Source organism: Papio anubis, chromosome 3 (genome assembly GCF_008728515.1).
Source record: "Papio anubis isolate 15944 chromosome 3, Panubis1.0, whole genome shotgun sequence".
Classification (NCBI taxonomy): domain Eukaryota; kingdom Metazoa; phylum Chordata; class Mammalia; order Primates; family Cercopithecidae; genus Papio; species Papio anubis.
In genome coordinates, this window is record NC_044978.1 from 147,636,782 (window position 1) to 147,654,861 (window position 18,080).

The 18,080-nt window shown below is 44.1% G+C and overlaps 1 protein-coding gene across 1 annotated transcript in view; it reads right to left on the reverse strand.

The window, feature by feature from the left end:
• Positions 1 to 12,519, reverse strand: part of FAM114A1 (family with sequence similarity 114 member A1) — a 78,304-nt gene extending 65,785 nt beyond the window's left edge. The window contains exons 1-2 of the mRNA XM_003898584.3: positions 12,409 to 12,519; positions 1,509 to 1,864 (exon numbers count right to left, since the gene is read on the reverse strand). Coding sequence (XP_003898633.1) covers positions 1,509 to 1,856 — 348 coding nt within the window. The 5' untranslated portion in view covers positions 1,857 to 1,864; positions 12,409 to 12,519. The remainder of the gene's footprint in view (positions 1 to 1,508; positions 1,865 to 12,408) is intronic.
• Between the last annotated feature and the right edge of the window lie 5,561 nt (positions 12,520 to 18,080).

Genomic DNA, 18,080 nt, shown 5'->3' on the forward strand with positions numbered 1-18,080 from the left:
TTTTGAGACGGAGTCTCACGCTTGTTGCCCAGGCTGGAGTGCAATGGTGTGATCTCAGCTCACTGCAGCCTTGACCACTTGGGTTCCGGTGATCTTCCTGCCTCTTCCTGAGTAGCAAGGACTACAGGTACATGCCACCATGACAGCTAATTTTTCATATTTTTCATAGAGACAGGGTTCACCATGCTGCCCAGGCTTCAATATATTTTAAATCTCCCCAGTGGTTGGTAACATTCAGCTAAAGTTGAGAGCTTCTGATCTAGGGGTTCTTAATTATTTAGGGCATCTATAGATGGCTTCAAAGGGTCAGTGACCTCCTGAAACTCATAAACAAAAATGTGTGTATGTTTACCCTATTTGATCCAAACTCCCAGCTGGTCCTCAAATTGCTTCCATAACATCTCTGCAAAATGACTGTTTGGCTTTTGTTTAAACATTTCCAGTGAAGGGAAATAGATACCTTGCCCCTGAGAAAGCCCATCGCAGACAGTTCTGAGGGTCAAACCCCTTGAGGAAAGTGGGTGTGAGGGAAGCCCAATCTTGAACACAAGAGTCATAAAACATCAGTCAGAAGGATGCATCAAGGTCTTCATGTGAGAATTCTTCACTTCGTAGAGGAAGAACCTGAAGCGCAGAGACATTAGGGTGTCTTGCCCAAGCTCATGGAGGGAAGACCCCAATTCTGCCCTCCTGCACCCGCTTTCTAGAAGGCAGTTCATCCCAGACAGGATGAGGAGAGTGGCCCGTCTCCTCCTTTCATGTGGGGTGTCCCCCACCCCTGCCTGGCCCCACATGCCTGGAGGTGAAGACTCCAGGAAAACCTTGCTGGGATAGTCTTCTTGGTGGCCCAGGTGCCAACAGAGAGATCTGGCTTATCTCATACCCTGAGAGACAGGTGCAGGCACTGAAAGGGGAGGGGTGATGAGTGCATTCTGCCTCTGTTCCCCTGGAAGGTGTTGTGTGATGATAAAACAGTGATCTGAAGGCTGAAGATCTCCACCATGGATTTGTAAGTACACATCAGATTTTAAGTGATCTTAAAGAAACATTGACTTGCTTAGGGTGGAATCAGGCTTGTTAATTATCCGGAGACATGATGTCTGATATTACAATATCTTCTGTTTACAACCAAGTAGCCCAGGACAAGCTACCATCTCTAAGCCTGGTTGCCACAAGTATAAGCTGGAGTTAGTAATACCCAGGTTTGAACTGCTGGTGGAGTGAATTACATAGCAGATAAAGTGCCTAGCAGAGGGCCTGGCACACAGCTTGCGTCTGATAATTGGTGGCTGTTACTGTTAATAATATATTTATCAAAATGCAAATATTATGACAAATTATTTTCATATATGTTTAATCTCACTACACAGCACATTTCTGATGACAGAGGGGATGTCACAGTACATTTTGAACTCCCAATTCCCACCTGCAGAGCTTGCTGCTAGCTCTGCACATGGTAGATATAAGCAAGAACTTAGGCCGAAGTGAACTGAATGACCCATTCTTACCGGATAATTCTGTTCTTGCAGGGGTATTTCGGATCTGGGTTCTGCCTCAAGGCTGACGGAATCAATACACTCAGCAAGTGTATCCTCAGTCACTTCTCCATTGAGAGGGGGCTCCATGGTGTTGGCATCTTGAGGTTGCACAGGGGGCCCAATGGTGGCAGCCCCTGCACCCTGCACAGCTGCATTTTCATGCCCCTCCCCTCTGGGGTCAGCTGGTGTTGGCTCATGTGAAATTGCAGCTGAATCACAATGCACTTCTGCATCTTCAGGTAAAGAATCACTATTAGGCATCTCAGTAACTTCCGCTTTGTCTCCAGTGGCTAAGGTGTCGCCAGCATCATCAGACATTTTAATATCTGTCAACACAATTACAAACACCTCATGCTTTCATCGGATTGTTAAGCTTCAATTCAAAGCCCTGGATAAAAAATCTGGTCAGGGCAAACTTTTTTTTTTTTTTGAGATGGAGTTTCACTCCTGCTGCCCAGGCTGGAGTGCAATGGCACGATCTCGGCTCACTGCAACCTCCGCCTCCCAGGTTCAAGCGATTCTCCTGCCTCAGCCTCCCAAGTAGCTGGGATTACAGGCATGTGCCACCACACCTGGCTTATTTTGTGTTTTTAGTAGAAACGGGGTTTTCCATGTTGGTCAGGCTGGTCGCAAACTCCCGACCTCAGGTGATCCACCTGCCTCATCTTCCCAAAGTGCCAGGATTACAGGCATGAGCCACCGCGCCTCACTGGGGCAAACTTTTTTTTAACCAATACTCTATGTAACCTTGTGGGAGACCGAATAATGCAGGGGTCCCCAACCCTGCATTATTCCCCGTATCAGTCCATGGCCTGTTAGGAACCAAGCAGAGGGTGAGTAGCGGGTGAGTGAGCACAGCTTCCTCTGTATTTACAGCTGCTCCCCATCGCTCGCATTACCACCTGAACTCCGCCTCCTGTCAGATCAGTGGTGGTATTAGATTCTCATAGGAGCATGAACCCTATTGTGAACTGCACGTTTGAGGGATCTAGGCTGTGCACTCTTATGAGAATCTAATGCCTGATGATCTGTCTCCCATCAGCCCCAGATGTGAGCATCTAGTTGCAGGGAAACAAGCTCAGGGCTCCCACTGATTCCACCTTTTGGTGAGTTGTATAATTATTTCATTATATATTACAATGTAATAATAACAGAAATAAAGTACACGATAAATGTAAAGTGCTTGAATCATCCCGAAACCATCTCCCCCCACACCCTTTCTGCTGATCTGTGGGAAAATCGTCTTCCACAAAACTAGTTCCTGGTGCCAAAAAGGTTGGGGACTATTGGAATAATGAATGGCCCCCAAGATAACCATATCCCAATTCCTGGAACGTGTGTTACCTTACATAACAAAAGGGATCCTGCAGATGTGAGTAAGTTAAGGATCTGGAGACGAGGGGATTATTTTAGATTATCTGAGTTGGCCTTAAATGTAATTGCAAGTGTCCTTATTATACGGAGGCAGAGGGAGACTTGACTACAAAGAGGAAAAGGTGATGTGTTGACAGAAGCAGAAGCTGGAGTGACACACTTCGAAGATGAAGGAAGGGGCCCCAAAGCCAAGGAATATGGGTGGCCACCAGAAACTTGAAAAGAAAAGGAAACCATCCTCCCCTCAGAGACTCTAGAAGGAACCAGGCTGCCAGCAACTTGACTTTAGCCCATAGATACTGATTTCAGACTTCTGACCTCCAGAACTCCAAGAGAATAAGTCTGTGTTGGCAAATGCCACAAAGTTACAAAGTTAGTTGTAATTTGTCACAGCAGCAATAGGAAGCTAACACAAACCTACAGTGCTATCTTTAAACTTTCCTGGAGCTCTTACTTGGCATGAAGGACTATGCCGATGGGAACTAAGAGTATTACCTGTATCTTTAAAATTATTGAATCTGGCTTTATTAATTATATTTGTAGCAATAATGAGAATAAGCATAAGAAGGCAGGGCGTAATGGCTCACACCTGTAATCCCAGCACTTTGGTAGGCTGAGGTGGGTGGATCACATGAGGCCAGGAGTTCAAGACCAGCCAAGGCCAACATGGTGAAACTCTGTCTCTACTAAAAATACAAACATAAGCTGGCCATGGTGGCACGCACCTGTAGTCCCAGCTACTTAGGAGGCTGAGGCACAATAATGGCTTGAACCTAGTGGGTGGAGGCTGTAGTGAGCTGAGATCATGTCACTGCACTCCAGCCTGGGTGACAGAGTGAGACTCTGTCTCAAAAAAAAAAAAAAAAAGTCTAGAAAATACCTGAGCACTTATCAAAAAATGACTTGCCATTTAGTTTTGCAACGTCTTTGTCAGAAATTCACAGTGAGAAAGAGACCTGTATACACACAGTATGCCTTGCTGGGGACCAGCTGATGAAGGCCTAGACAATGGTTTAGTCAAGGATAAACTTGAAGGGTAAGAAGGAAGGTAGAAACCATATAAGGAATGTAGCCATTAAAGCAGAAAACTCTTTTGAAGCTTACAAATTATTGATATCATGTAGAGCAGCACTATTCAATGGAACTTTCAGTGGTAATAAAAATGTTCTGTCTCAACAAACTAAGCATTGAAGGGACATATTTCAAAGTAATAAAGTAATAAGAGACTTTTTTTTTTTTTTTTTGAGACGGAGTCTTGCTGTGTCGCCCAGGCTGGAGTGCAGTGGCCGGATCTCAGCTCATTGCAAGCTCCGCCTCCCAGGTTTTTACGCCATTCTCCTGCCTCAGCCTCCCGAGTAGCTGGGACTACAGGCGCCCACCACCTCGCCCGGCTAGTTTTTTGTATTTTTTAGTAGAGACGGGGTTTCACCGTGTTAGCCAGGATGGTCTCGAACTCCTGACCTCGTGATCCGCCCGTCTCGGCCTCCCAAAGTGCTGGGATTACAGGCTTGAGCCACTGCGCGAGACTTTTATGACAAACCCACAGCTACCATCATCCTAAAGGGACAAAAGCTGGAAGCATTCCCCTTAGGAACCAGAACAAGATGAGGATACCCACTCTCACCACTTCTATTCAACACAACGGTGGAAGTCCTAGACAGAGCAATCAGGCAAGAGAACGAAATAAAATAGGAAGAGAGGAAGACAAACTATCTTTGCAGGTGATATGATTCTACACCTAGAAAATCCCATAGTCTCTGCCCAAAAGCTCCTAGATCTGATAAACAGCTTCAGCAAAGTTTCAAGATACAAAATCAATGTACAAAAATCAGTAGCATTTCTATACAACAATAACGTCCAAGCTGAGGGCCAAATCAAGAATGCAATTCCATTCACAATAGCCACAAATAGAATAAAATACATAGGAATACAGCTAATCAGGGAGATGAAAGAGCTCCACAACGATAATTACAAAACACTGCTCAAAGAAATCAGAGATGACACAAATGAAAAACTTTCCATGCTCATGGATAGGAAGAATCATTATTGTTAAAACCCAAAGCAATGTACAGATTCAATGCTATTCTTATCAAACTACCAATGATGCTTTTCACAGAATTAGAAAAAAATATTCTAAAATTCATGTGGAACCAAAAAATAGCCCAAACAGCTAACGCATTCCTAAGCAAAAAGGACAAAGCTGGAGGCATCACACCACCCAACTTCAAACTACACTACAAGGTTATAGTAACCAAAATACCATGGTACTGGCACAAAAGCAAAACACATAAGCCAATAGAACAGAATAGAGAACTCTGAAATAAAGCCACACACCTCAACCATCTGATCTTTGGCAAAGCCAACAATAACAAACAATGGGGAAAGGACTCCCTATTCAATAAATGGTGCTGGGATAACTGGCCAGCCATATGCAGAAGATTGAAACTGGACCCCTTCCTTACACCATATACAAAAATCAACTCAAGATGGACTAAAGACTTAAATGTAAAACCAAAACCTACAAAAACTCTGGAAGAAAACCTAGGAACCTAGGAAATACTATAGCCTGGATATCGGCCCTGGCAAAGAGTTCATGACAAAGACTCCAAAAGCAATTGCAACAAGACCAAAAATTGACAAGTGGGAGCTAATTAAACAAAAGAGCTTCTACACAGCAAAAGAAACTATCAACAGAGTAAATGGACAACCTACATAATGGCAGAAAATATTTGCAGCTATGCATGTGACAAAGGTCTAATATCCAGAATCCGTAAGGAACTTAAATCAACAAGCAAAAACAAAACAAAACAAAACAAAATAAAAACCATGAAAAAATGGGCAAATGACATAAACAGGTACTTCTCAAAAGAAAACACATAGGTGGCCAACAAACATATGAAAAAATGCGTAACACCACTAATCATTAGAGAAATGCAAATAAAAACCATAATGAGATACCATCTCACACACAGATTTTCCCAATAACTCAGAGCTGTCATTGACCACACTTTCACCCTCTCAAGAATATATATTATCAACAGCTATCATTTATTGAGTGCTTACTGTGTCCATGCTTTTAAAATGTATTATCTCCTGTGAGTTGAATGTTATCAGCTCCATTTTACAGACAAGGACACTGAAGCTCAGAAGTCACACTTTTAGTAAATCGTACATTTGAAATTTGAGCCCATGTCTGACTTTGAGACTGAACCACATCAGAGCCCTATCAGCAATGCCATCTGCCTCTTTTCTTACATTCAGTCAGTGGCCAAATCCTAGAGGCTCTTTATTGAGAATCCATCTGCATTCTTTTACTCCTATTCTCACGGCAAGGTCCTCATTATGGTTCATGATGACTATTTGAGTATTGGGTTTCCCTGTTCACTGCAGCTCTTCCCCTTACTTTCCATCCTTCACCTCACGGCTCTAATTACATGGCTCTCCTGCTCACACATCCTCAGGAGCTCCCCCTTCCTCTCCCTCCTGAAATGAGGCCACATGCTTCAGCTGGTATCCAGGGACCTCTGTGCTCTGATCCCACCAGGTTTACCTCCCACGTTTTCCTACAAAACCTTAAATGAGACAGTGTAAATACCTGTGCAATGCCTGGCACATCCACAAGAGACCCTCAGGGGGCTGTTGGTTCCATATGTTGTTCTTTTGCACACTGAAGGCCCAGTTAAAATAACCGCCTTCTCCATTCTTTGTTCCTCCAGGTTGAACATTTTCCTCCTGAACCCTTCTGAGGGTATTTTGTGTTTATCTTACTTTAGACAATTAAAGTCCTCTTTGATTAGAGTTGCTTCAGTTTTTCCTATGATTTGTAAATTCTATAAAGACAAAGACCTTCCTTGTTTTGTATTCATATTCTACATAGTACTTGGCATAGCTTCCTGTGCATAGTAGGAAGCTCAACAAATATGCCTGTTGAGTTATATTAATATTTGTGTAAAGACACTCAGGAGCTTTCTTACAGCAGATGGTTCCAAATGACTTGACATTTCCGTATTGTCTTTCTTTTTTCCCTTCACCTCCCAGTTAATTGAGTTACAATGTATTTGTATAAGCAAAAATATCTGCCAGACCTTGAATTCAGTGACAACATTCCTGTAAACAAGTCTACATGTAAGAATGGCAAAGAATGCAAACTTCCCTCGAGCTGGTATACAAAGTTTAGGATATTCAAGGTTGCCCGTGGGCTGTCAAGGAGCCAGGTTCAAGCCTAACTGAAATAGCAAACAATGATAGAAACCCACTGTATAGAGAAGGGGTAGTATTGTGGGTGGTTTATGGGAGGTGAGTAGAATTGATGGGGGCTGCTAAAAAGGCTGTTGTCATTTGGAAGTTTATAAAATCTTTGTGAAAACTTCTCTTTGAATCAGGGCTAGCCTAGGACAAGGTGTTGGCAAACCACAGTCTGCTGGCCAAATTTTGTCCTCTGCCTGTTTTTGTAAACAGTTTTATTGGACCAGACATACACCCTTTGTTTACATATGGGACCATGGTGGTTTCTCTGGCACTACAATAGTGGAGTTGAGTCGTTGCAGCACAGGCCATATGGCCTGCAAAGTCAAAAAGCCTAAAATATGTACTATTTGGCCTGTTTCCGAAAATGTTTGCTTACCCATGGCCTAGGACTTTGCTTGATTGCCATGGCCTAAAGATTTCCCTGTCTTAATTTATTATCCTCACATGAGTCCTAGTGACACAAGAATGAGGAGAGTGGGTTCATGAATAAATGATACCTTGCCATCACTTTTATTCTCATTTTTCAAATCAGTAGATGGTAGACATTGTCTGATCTTTTTATTTCTTTGTAAGGTAATTTGAAAATCCTTATTGTTAATCTGGATTATTAAGAAGTCCCAAACTATTTCACTTTTCTATAAGCAGGAACATCAGAATAAATCTGGCTGGGATAAACACTTATGGGTAAATAAAAACCATTATGAATACCTGAATGTACAAGCCTTGTCCTCAAGTGTTGTTATCTTGTTCATGAAGTGTCCTACAATAGTTTAGCATATACTATGTGACACGTGCATGTTAACTTAGTTTTAATTTATGCCCTAAGGGTGGATGGATGACATCTGAAGTGCCTTATTCAGGAATATACTATCCAGGGGTCTTTAGTAAGCCCTTAAAAATCTGTAATGAGGTGTCCACCTCTTTTTAGAGGGTTCAACTACCGTCTTCTCTGATGGGCACCTCAGGGTATGCTAATTAGCATAAAGGATATGAGAAATAATTTTTCACCGGTGACATGAAAGATGCCTCAGATATGTGGATCGGCAAGAAATAGCGTACAGGTGCCTTCTCTGCTTCTACAGCTAAGATATGAGATTGCACTGAATCCAGCAGCTGACTTACCCTTTGGAGTAGGGTTCTTCTAGGGCCTCTAGCTGAATGCAGGACTCCAAACCTGAAGGTGACTAGAAGCTTAGCTGAGTCCTGCCTCTAGAACACAGGCCTAAAAGGACAGTGAGCTAGGACTTCCTTGAGCTTATAAGAACAGACTGGTTAACTAAGCCTGTTTGCTAATACATGTGTGGGTTTATGGCAGAATTCCATCAGTGAACTTGGATTCCTGGGAATTTAGCTCTTGGTAGGGAAGTTGCAGAAGAGGAAATCTATAGCCCTTACCTATCTCTGATGGCCAAATTGCCTTAGGTCAGTTTATCCCAAATGTAGAAAAAGTGCTGCAATAAAACTCTTCTCTGTGGCTGCTCTACATTCAACCAACACAAACCATCCCTTCAGAAATACCCCAGAAACTCAGCTGTAAGATGTTAAACAGGCATTGTTAAAAAATATTTATGGATTACTATTTAAAATATTTATGGATTATTGTTTAAAATATTTATGGATAATTTATAAATTTTAGAAATTCTAGATCTTTACATCTGTTAAATTTAAAAATGGTCATTGGTCAGGCACAGTGGCTCACATTCCAGCACTTTGGGAGGCCAAGGCAAGCGGATCACTTGAGGCCAGAGTTCCAGACCAGCGTGGCCAGCAGAGTGAAATCCTGTCTCTACTAAAAATACAAAAAAATTAGCTTGGCATGGTGGCATGTGCCTGTAATCCCAGCTACTCTGCAGGCTGAGGCATAAGAATTGCTTGAACCTGGGGGGCAGAAGCTGCAGTGAGCCAAGATCATGTCACTGTACTCCAGCCTGGGTGACACAGTAAGACCCTGACTCAAAAAAAAAAAAAAAAAGCCCTAATTCAATTTCTAATTGTAAAAAAAAAAAAAAAGAAAAAAGAAAGGGTCATGCAAGATCAGCCCTATTTCAATTTCTAATTGTGTGTATCTCTAATCTGTATTTATCTCTCCTTGTTACAGGTCTAATTTTCCCCAAATCAAAACAAAAACAAATTTATTTTTTGTTTGGCTGTTCTGGTAGACCTTTATCGACTGTGGATGCTATCATGATGGGGGAAATGTAATCATTTTTCAGACTGTACCCTTTTGTATGAAACCACTAGAAACTGCGTGTTTGAAATACACAACTGTTTCTGAGCAGGGGCTGCTGGAGTCCACCAGGATTACAGTCGTGACAAGCACTGTGTTTCCTGGGACACTTTCCATCTCCATCTGGGTGTTTCAAAAGCCAGACTTAGAAACCTTTCCTGATTTATGGTTAGGAAGATTGATCACTGTAGCCATGTCTCGTGGCCTGGAGGCTAAGGAGACTCAACCCACAGCAACAAGGAGGCTGCTTCAGGAAACTCTAAGGAGAGGAAGGGTGACATATAAAGAAGCCTTTGTGGGCTGGGAATAAGTTAGTTTTTCATGAGTAAATTCATTCATCACCGAAAATGCTCCCAGTACTATGCGAGGTATTGAAGCAGCAACATCCCAGCTCCAAAAATAAGTATAAAAAAAGTATGGTCACTATCCTTCAGAAATGAATCATCTGTTTGAGGAGTTAACACAAAACAGTTAAAAAGTGATGCAAAACAGCACAGCAAATCAAGGACAGATGTGCCTGAACTAGACTGACCCTGTGCAAAGGAGAACCTTGAAAGTGTCTTTGAAGTGGTAATTCAAGCCTGGTGGGATGAGAGCATGTGCAAATGTCCAAGCATTAGGGATGGACTCTAGCGATTCAGGACAGGTGTCTGAGAGGCCAGGACACGAGGCTGCGTGGAGAATAATGAGAGGTGAGAGCAATGGTATTCAGAGGTGGGAAGAGTTGTGCCCTGCAGGCGTCAAGAGATGTGGCCTGTGGTCCCAGCATCCTTTTGTGGGCACAGAACTTGCTCATCCTCACTGCGCTTACACCTGCTCCTCTGTAAAGCTAGGATGGACAAACTGATTTGGATGCTTTTTTTCCAAACCCCACCTGCAGGACTGGGGCAAGTCTGTGATGATAGAGAAAAATGAGGACAAGATCGCAAGTTTTTCATAAATCTAAATTTATTAAATGTAAAAGACTGCCTTCATCTTGCAAGTTTAGCCTTTGTGCTTTTTCTTGGTATTAAAATGCCTTTCATTTTATGAAATAGTAGTGACAGTAGATGGATTTTTTTAAAAAAATGGCCTCAGTTGGCAGCATAAAAATTTGGTTAGCATGATATCCTGTGTGAGGTCATCTCCCCCAGTTAAAAAAAAAAAAAAGTGTTGGTCAGCGAAGGACCAGGAATAAAATCTCTGTATGAGAGGCTCTTAATCAGGTTGTAACAGTTTGTGTGAGTATGTATAAGGCTTGACAAGTCTATGTACCCAGGCTTCAGCCTATTCTCTGTGTGACTGCCAGGCATTTTTGGACCTACTTCCTCCCCTGTTTAAAAACCATTAGGTGTAAATATCTTTGCACTTCCCATCATAATCCAGCTCCAGTCTCTCTCCACCTCTTGCAACTCTCAGTGCCCTCTGCTCCTGCCTCACCAGTCTTTTCTCCATTCCCCGTAACTCTTCACATCTCCCTGCCTTTGCTTACGTTGGTTCCTCTGCCCTGGTGCTGCCCTTCCTCCAGCTGCCTGGCAAACTCCTATTCCTCTAGATACCCAATGTCTAATGTTCTCTTTCATTGTGAATTTTTCCTTAATCTGCCCCACTCCTTCCAGTGAAATAACTGCTCCCTCTTCTACGTTTTTGGCACTTTGCACAGATTTCTATTGCATGTATTTATGGAGTATTTACTTCTGCCATTCTGTCCTCCAAGACTATGACCAACAGCATCTAGGTTCGTTTCTGTCCCTCAGATATTTACTGGATTGAAATATATTGTGTTTGATATTAATAAAAGAGAAACCAAGTTTGAGATAAGCCTGGTCAAATAAAGAAAGACAAGTTTACTTTTATGGTCTGAATCGCTCAGATTCAAGAAGGCCCCCTCCCACCCTCAAATTCCTTCTGCATTGGCTCACTTGTGCCTCAAATCCATCCCTAAAGTCTCATTCCTTCACTTAAAGGTTACAATGTAAGAAGTTTATCAGATTATTTCCCAAGCTCAGGCTTGATGGAAGAAAGGAGGGAGGGGACACAGGCACATGAGTGAGGTAGAGAAGGAGCCACTGGGCTGCAGAGAGGGCAAAAGAGGCTCTGAGGATAGAGGCTGTCTCATTCTCAGTTGTCACAGGTTGGCTGAGGTCACAGGGAGTTCAGAGGACACTGATTTAAAAAGCCACCTGCTTGTGTCCTTCAAGATGTTTAGGACGGGAACGGATGGGATCAGTAGGGCATAGCTAATGCTCTCAGCCCGTGGAGAGATGTCTTCCTACTTAGGAAAAGGCAGTGACGTTCAGGCGCCTGGTCTGAGGTGCCTGGAAATACTCACCGGATGGCAGGGGCGAGGGCTAGCTGACTGGGTGGAGGGGGCCTGGGGAGCTGGGGTAGGGAGTGGGACTCTTCCCGGGGGCTGCGAATGGAGGCGGTGCCTGTTTAGAGTGTTGGCTGGACTGGAAGAGCAGGCAGGGCGTGGGTCGGCTGCTGGAGGAGAGGTAAGGCGAGGGAGCGGGGAGGTCAAGGCCTGAGCTCCCTGTGCCAAGGCCGAGGGCAGGCGCACCCTGGGAAGAGGCCTCTGTCTTACAGGGACCTGCTCCCTCCGTGCCCGGGCTGGGGGGCCCTGCAGCCCGCCTCTGACTTGGCCCCGAGCCACTGAGGCACTTTTCCAGACTTGCTTGGTGCCAGGACTGGATAGTTTGGGAGATCCAGGCAGGCTCCGTGGAGGTTCACGCCGGCCGAGGGGGCAGACCCTGAGTGTGGGCGTGTGGGTGTGTGCATGAGCGTGGACCCGGAGCGACACACACTCACACACACACACTCACACGCCCGCACCCACGCAGGGCCCTCGGCCGCGCCACCCCGGACCCTCACCCCAGAGCCAGGTCCTCCCTGACCGCGGCTTCTCACTAACGCAGAGGGCAGGATTCGTGGGTCCCAGACGAGGCGCCACAGTATGGTGTTCCCACCACCCCGGGGCGGCCGCCCCCGCGCTCGCCCGCCCCCCGGGGAAGGGGATGGGGACAGGTTGCCCGGGGCTCTTACCGCTCAGGCGGCCGAGTACGCGCGGGAGTGCCGGTGGGTCCCGCCCCGCCACGTCTGCAGGGCCGGCGGGGACGCGGCCGGAGGGCGGGCGGGGAACGGGCAGGGGGCGGGCGGCTGGAGAGGGGGCCCCGCCCCGCCTGCGCCCCGCCCCACGGGGAGCGCCGCGGGGACGCCCGGCCACCCCCACGCTGCGAGGGGCAGGGCCCGCGCTGGGCGAGCCTCCTGGAAACTTGGTTTGTCCCACCCCTGCGCCAGCGCAGAGAACCAGAGCGCGCCCCCTGTCCAACCGAGGGCGGGTGGGTCTCGGGGTTCGCCAGATCCCTTTCCTTAAAAGCGCTTGGAAAACCCCCGCCGTGTCACTGGGAAGAGGTCGCGCAAGTTCAGCTAAAGTTTGAGCTCCTGATTCTGCGTTAAGCAGCACTCCCTTGCCCTGTCCGTGGGAGTGTGATAGATTTAAAACAAACCAACCCCAAACAAACAGCGAAAACCCACTTTCCAGAAGGCCAGTTTGGAGCTGTGGGTCAAAATTCCGATGTATTAGCTTTGGCCTAGGAATTCCACATTTGCTAATTTGTCCTAAGTAGGCAGTCAAATGGGCAAACATGTATGTACAAGGATGTTTATTGTAGTTGCTTCTGCGGGGGGAAGCTGGAGACAATCTAAATGTCCCCCAGAAAGACTGGTGAAGTAAGCTACAGTAGCTTCAGACATCGAATATGTTGTAGCCCTTAAAAATGAGAATTCGTTGACATGGAAGGAAGGCCACATAGTAAGGCCTTCCTCAAATATGGCTTAATACGAACTCAGATGCAGAGGAAGTGCAGTGTTTACAGTATTAACTAGTTTTGTAAACAATTTTGTGTTTTATATAAAAGTCAGGGGAAATACAATTTAAAAACAGTGATTCTTTGTGAGCGATGTGTTTAAGGCAGATTTTCTCTTCTTTCTCCCACTCCATACCCTCTTATTTTTAAAAAATTATAAATTCAAAGTTAAAGAAAATATAGCCTCACCCTCTCTTCTTCAATATCACTACCATTTTTTATAGTGTGTGGATCCTACCATAGCTTTTCTAAGCGTATATAAATACAAGTGTGCATAAACAGCTTTTTGTTTGCTTTTTTATAAAAATGGTGAGATGTTGACATATTTTGTAAATTTTCCCCTATTACATATTATAATCATCTTTCTTGGTCAATACATATCAACCAAAACCACTCTTCTAAGACTTGTCTTACATATTGTTATATGTTTGTAACTATATTTCATTCAATCTTTCTCTTTTTGACAGACAATTAGGTTGTTACTTATATTCCAGTTTCTTCCATATACATTAATTAATTTATTACTTTATTTTTTTTGAGACGGAATCTTGCTTTGTCATCCAGGCGGGAATGCAGTGACATGATCTCAGCTCACTGCAGCCTCTGCCTCCTGGGTTCAAGCAATTCTTCTGCCTCAGCCTCCCGAGTAGCTGGGATTACAGGTGCGTGCCACCACACCCGGCTAATTTTTGTATTTTTTAGTAGAAACGGGGTTTCACCATGTTGGTCAGGCTGGTCTCGAACTCCTAACCTCAGGTGATCCACCCACCTCAGCCTCCCAAAGTACTGGGATTACAGGCATGAGCCACCGCGCCCAATTATATTTTTTCTTTAATTTTTCATTAAATATTTTCATATTAATAATTTTTTAAGCTACTGAATATTTATTTTATTATTTTTTTAGGGTGACAGAGTCTTGATTTGTGGCCTAGGCTGCAGTTCAGAGGCACCATCTCCATCTCCCGGGTTCAAGCGATTCTTCTGCCTCCCGAGTAGCTGAGATTACAGGCACCTGCCACCATGCCTGGCTAATTTTCGTGTTTTCAGTAGAGACTGGGTTTTGCCATGTTGGCAAGGCTGGTCTCGAGCTCCTGACCTCAAGTGATCTGCCCACCTCGGCCTCCCAAAGTGTTGGGATTACAGCCGTGAGCCACCACGCCCAGCCTGTTATTTTTAAATTCACAGAAAAACTAGAAAGTTGTCTTAATGTGAGAGTGGGTGGAAACTGCTTTAAATTGAGATCAATAGCCTTTTTGAATGGAGCAAGACTTTGAACGTTAACACTTGGCTTCTGTAACTCAGTTTTTCCACCTCTACAATCAATAGCATTGCTCTACACCATCCCTTCCAGTTCTGGCTTTGTGAGTATTATCAAATTACTTTCCACTTGCAACAGGTGTGTTTTGGTGTAGCATATACACAAACGTCTGTGACTGGCACTTCTGCTCCCGCCCAGAGACAGCAAGCACCTTTGCTAACCTGCCTTCCCTGCCCTGCTGAGCTGTAACAGCCCAATCAGATCTTCTCTTTTTAGAGGGCTGAGTTCATCTTCTCCTTTGACCCAAACCACACCTATCCGATGAAGAAAATAAACCAAACTATCCTGGCAACAAGTTTGTTTTTTGTTTAACCAACTGCAGATTTCGCCCTTTTACTCATGTAGCTGCTTCCAGGACTACCAGATTTTATTTCAGTTATTTTATTTGTATTGTAAAACATTTTAAGTTCATTTCAAATTTTTCTGGAATAGTTAAAACATATAGAAAAGAAAATAATAATATGACAAATACTTATTTGTGTAAAAAATGTAGGGAATACGATAATATCTAGATTTAACAAATTTTTTGCAGTATTTTAGAATTTTCTTTGCAAAGAAAAAAATGCTAGATATGTTTGAAACCCCATCCATTCCCTCTCTGGGAGTGGTGGCATACACCTGTAATCCAGGCTACTCAGAAGGCTGAGGCATGAGAATTCCTTGAACCTGGGAGGTGAAGGTTGCAGTGAGCCAAAGATCGTGCCACTGCATTCCAGCCTGGGTGATTGGAGTGAAACCTTATCTAAAAGAAAAGAAAAAAAAGATGATTGGAATAATACATCAGAGCAGAAAAATGTTGATGCAGTAGAGAGAAGATCATTGCAAGAGTGACTTCCTTGAGTAGATGAGCAGGAGGGGGACCCAGTGCTCAGTGGGAAGGGGAGCACTGAGTTCATTCCGAAGGACAGAGAGAGTTCATGTAGAACTCGTGCAGGGGAGGCTTGTAGAATTTCAGGGGAAGATGTGGAAATGCTCCTCTGGTAGCATCTATTTTCATTGTGAAAATGAAGCATCATTGCATGAGAATGTTGGTTTTCAACAAGAATGTTTTAGCAACTATTTAGTAGGCTGTTGAATGTGAGAGTCTGGAGTTCAGGGAAGTCTGGGTCGGAGCTGGTAATTGAGGACACATCAGTAAGCAGATGGTTTTGAAGCCATGGACCCGGATGAGAATGCATGGATTTAGAAGAGAAGTGGTCCAAAACTGAGCCTTGGGTATTCCATACCAAAGAGATAAAGAGGACCTAGACACAAGAAGGAGATTTTGGAAGTGTAAGAGGCAAGAGGAGGTGTGAGAGAGGAGAGTAGGAGAGTGAAGGGGCTAGGGAAGGGTAGTAAGGAGGGTAGGAGGATCACTGCTCTCTCTTGAGGCTGGAACCTAGTCATAAATTTCAAGTAAGCCAGTCAGTATGGGTGTGTATATTCTCCAACTGTATTCAGCCACTCAAGCTCAGTGTAGTCCAATGGAGAGTTGGATTTAAACTGGGTTGAGGAAAGAGGAGTAGGTAGCTACAGAAGAATAAGGAAGAGGATGGAGCATGATCTTTCAATCCAGTGCAGTGGGGCTGGGGAATCATTGGCATCAGAGGAAGAGTTGGAGGTGACAGATGGAAAGTGGGATTCAGGCAGCTGAGATTATGGAGGGGGTGCAGCCACTGATAATGATGATATCTAGGATATCATAAGGGAATGCATGACTGAGGTAGGGTGCAGGACAAGATTATTAGAAGAGAGAATTTCCAAGAACTCAGAGGCCAGATGAATGGAAGAGTCTCTATGTAGCTATGGAAATCACTAAAATTATGAAAAGGGTGGTATCGGAATGAAATAGTGAGTAGTGCTAGAATACTTGATGAAGCGATGGGGCTCAGTAGATGACTGCAACGAGAAGGGGTGGGTTTGGAGGAAGGAAAGTGATCTGGAAGTAGCAGTGAGGGCCTGCACCACCTCCCAGGCCCTGGGATGTAAAGAGTGTGCCCGAGAAAATATAGACCACTAGAGGGCGTTGTGCTCAGGCCAGTGTGTAGGTCTCAGTCCCCTGATCTTCATGGGGTTAGAATGAAATCTACTCACCTAAAGAGCTTTCGAAATAAAACGTATGCCCGGCTCCTCCCAGACCACTTACATCAGAATCTCTGGACATGTATGTGTGCTTCTATTTCTTCACGTTCTGGCCACCGTTTGGTATTACGAGATGTTTTAAATTTTGTCCACCTTAGGGGTGTGCAATAGTGTCTCCTGGTTGTCTTAATTTGTATTTTCCCATGTACTAATGAGGATGCATACCTTCCCATGTGTTTGAGCTACTTCTGTTTCCTTTTCTGTTATCCATCTGCTGATCTCCTTTGCTCATTTCCCCCCATTGGGGTCGTTAGTCATTTTAAAATTGATTTGTAGGAAATCTTTATATATTTTGTATATTAACCCTTTTGTGATTACATGTGTTGCAGATACCTTCTCCCAGACTGTGGCTTGTCTTTTTTTTTTTTTTTTTTTAAATTCAGCAGAGAAGTTTAGGTTTACTGCCAATACTTAATATATAAATTATCAAATTTTTGTGTGTGTGTGGGGGGGACGGAGTCTCGTTCTGTTGCCCAGGCTGGAGTGCAGTGGTGCGATCTCAGCTCGCTGCAACCTCCCCCTCCTGGGTTCAAGTGATTCTCGTGCCTCAGGCTCCTGAGTAGCTGGAACTACAGGCGCCAGCCACCACATCCAGCAAATTTTTGTATTTTTAGTAGAGACAGGGTTTCACCATGTTGACCAGGCTGATTTTGAACTCCTGACCTCAGGTGATCTGCCTGCCTCGGTCTGCCAAAGTGCTGAGATTACAGGTGTGGTCCACTGCGCCCAGCCAAAATTATCAATCTTATCTCTGTCGTATGTGTATCTTATGATATTGATAACTGTCACAGAACTTACTTTAAAGCTGTTGGTAGACACTAATATTTATTTATTATCTGGAGAAAGGCAAAGAACATTTTTTAAAAAGTAAAAATCATCAAAATAATGTTTTGCCTGTGTCTGTATTGGGACAGTATATTTGGTGGCCTCAGATTATATTTGTAATACTTATCCCAGTGTGACACTATTTTTTAAAAAATTAAGATATATATACATATATATATAGTGAAGAATCCAAACAGGACAAAAAGCATAAAATGGTGAAGAGGCCAGGTGGGGTGGCTCAAGCCTGTAATTCCAGCACTTTAGGAGGCTGAGGTGGGTGGATTGTTTGAGCCCAGGAATTCCAGACCAGCCTGAGCAACATGGCAAAACCCTGTCTCTGCAAAAAAATATAAAAATTAGCTGTGCATTTTGGTGGATGCCTGTGGTCTCAGATCCTTGGGAAACTGAGGTGGGAGGATTACCTGAGCAGAGAAAGTCAAGGCTGCAATGAGCTATGATCATGCCACTGCACTCCACCCTGGGCAACAGAGCGAAACCCTGTCTCAAAAAAAAAAAAAAAAAAAAAAAAAAAAAGGCCAATAATCTATTTCTCTTAGTTCTTCTGCTCAAAGGTGAACATTTCT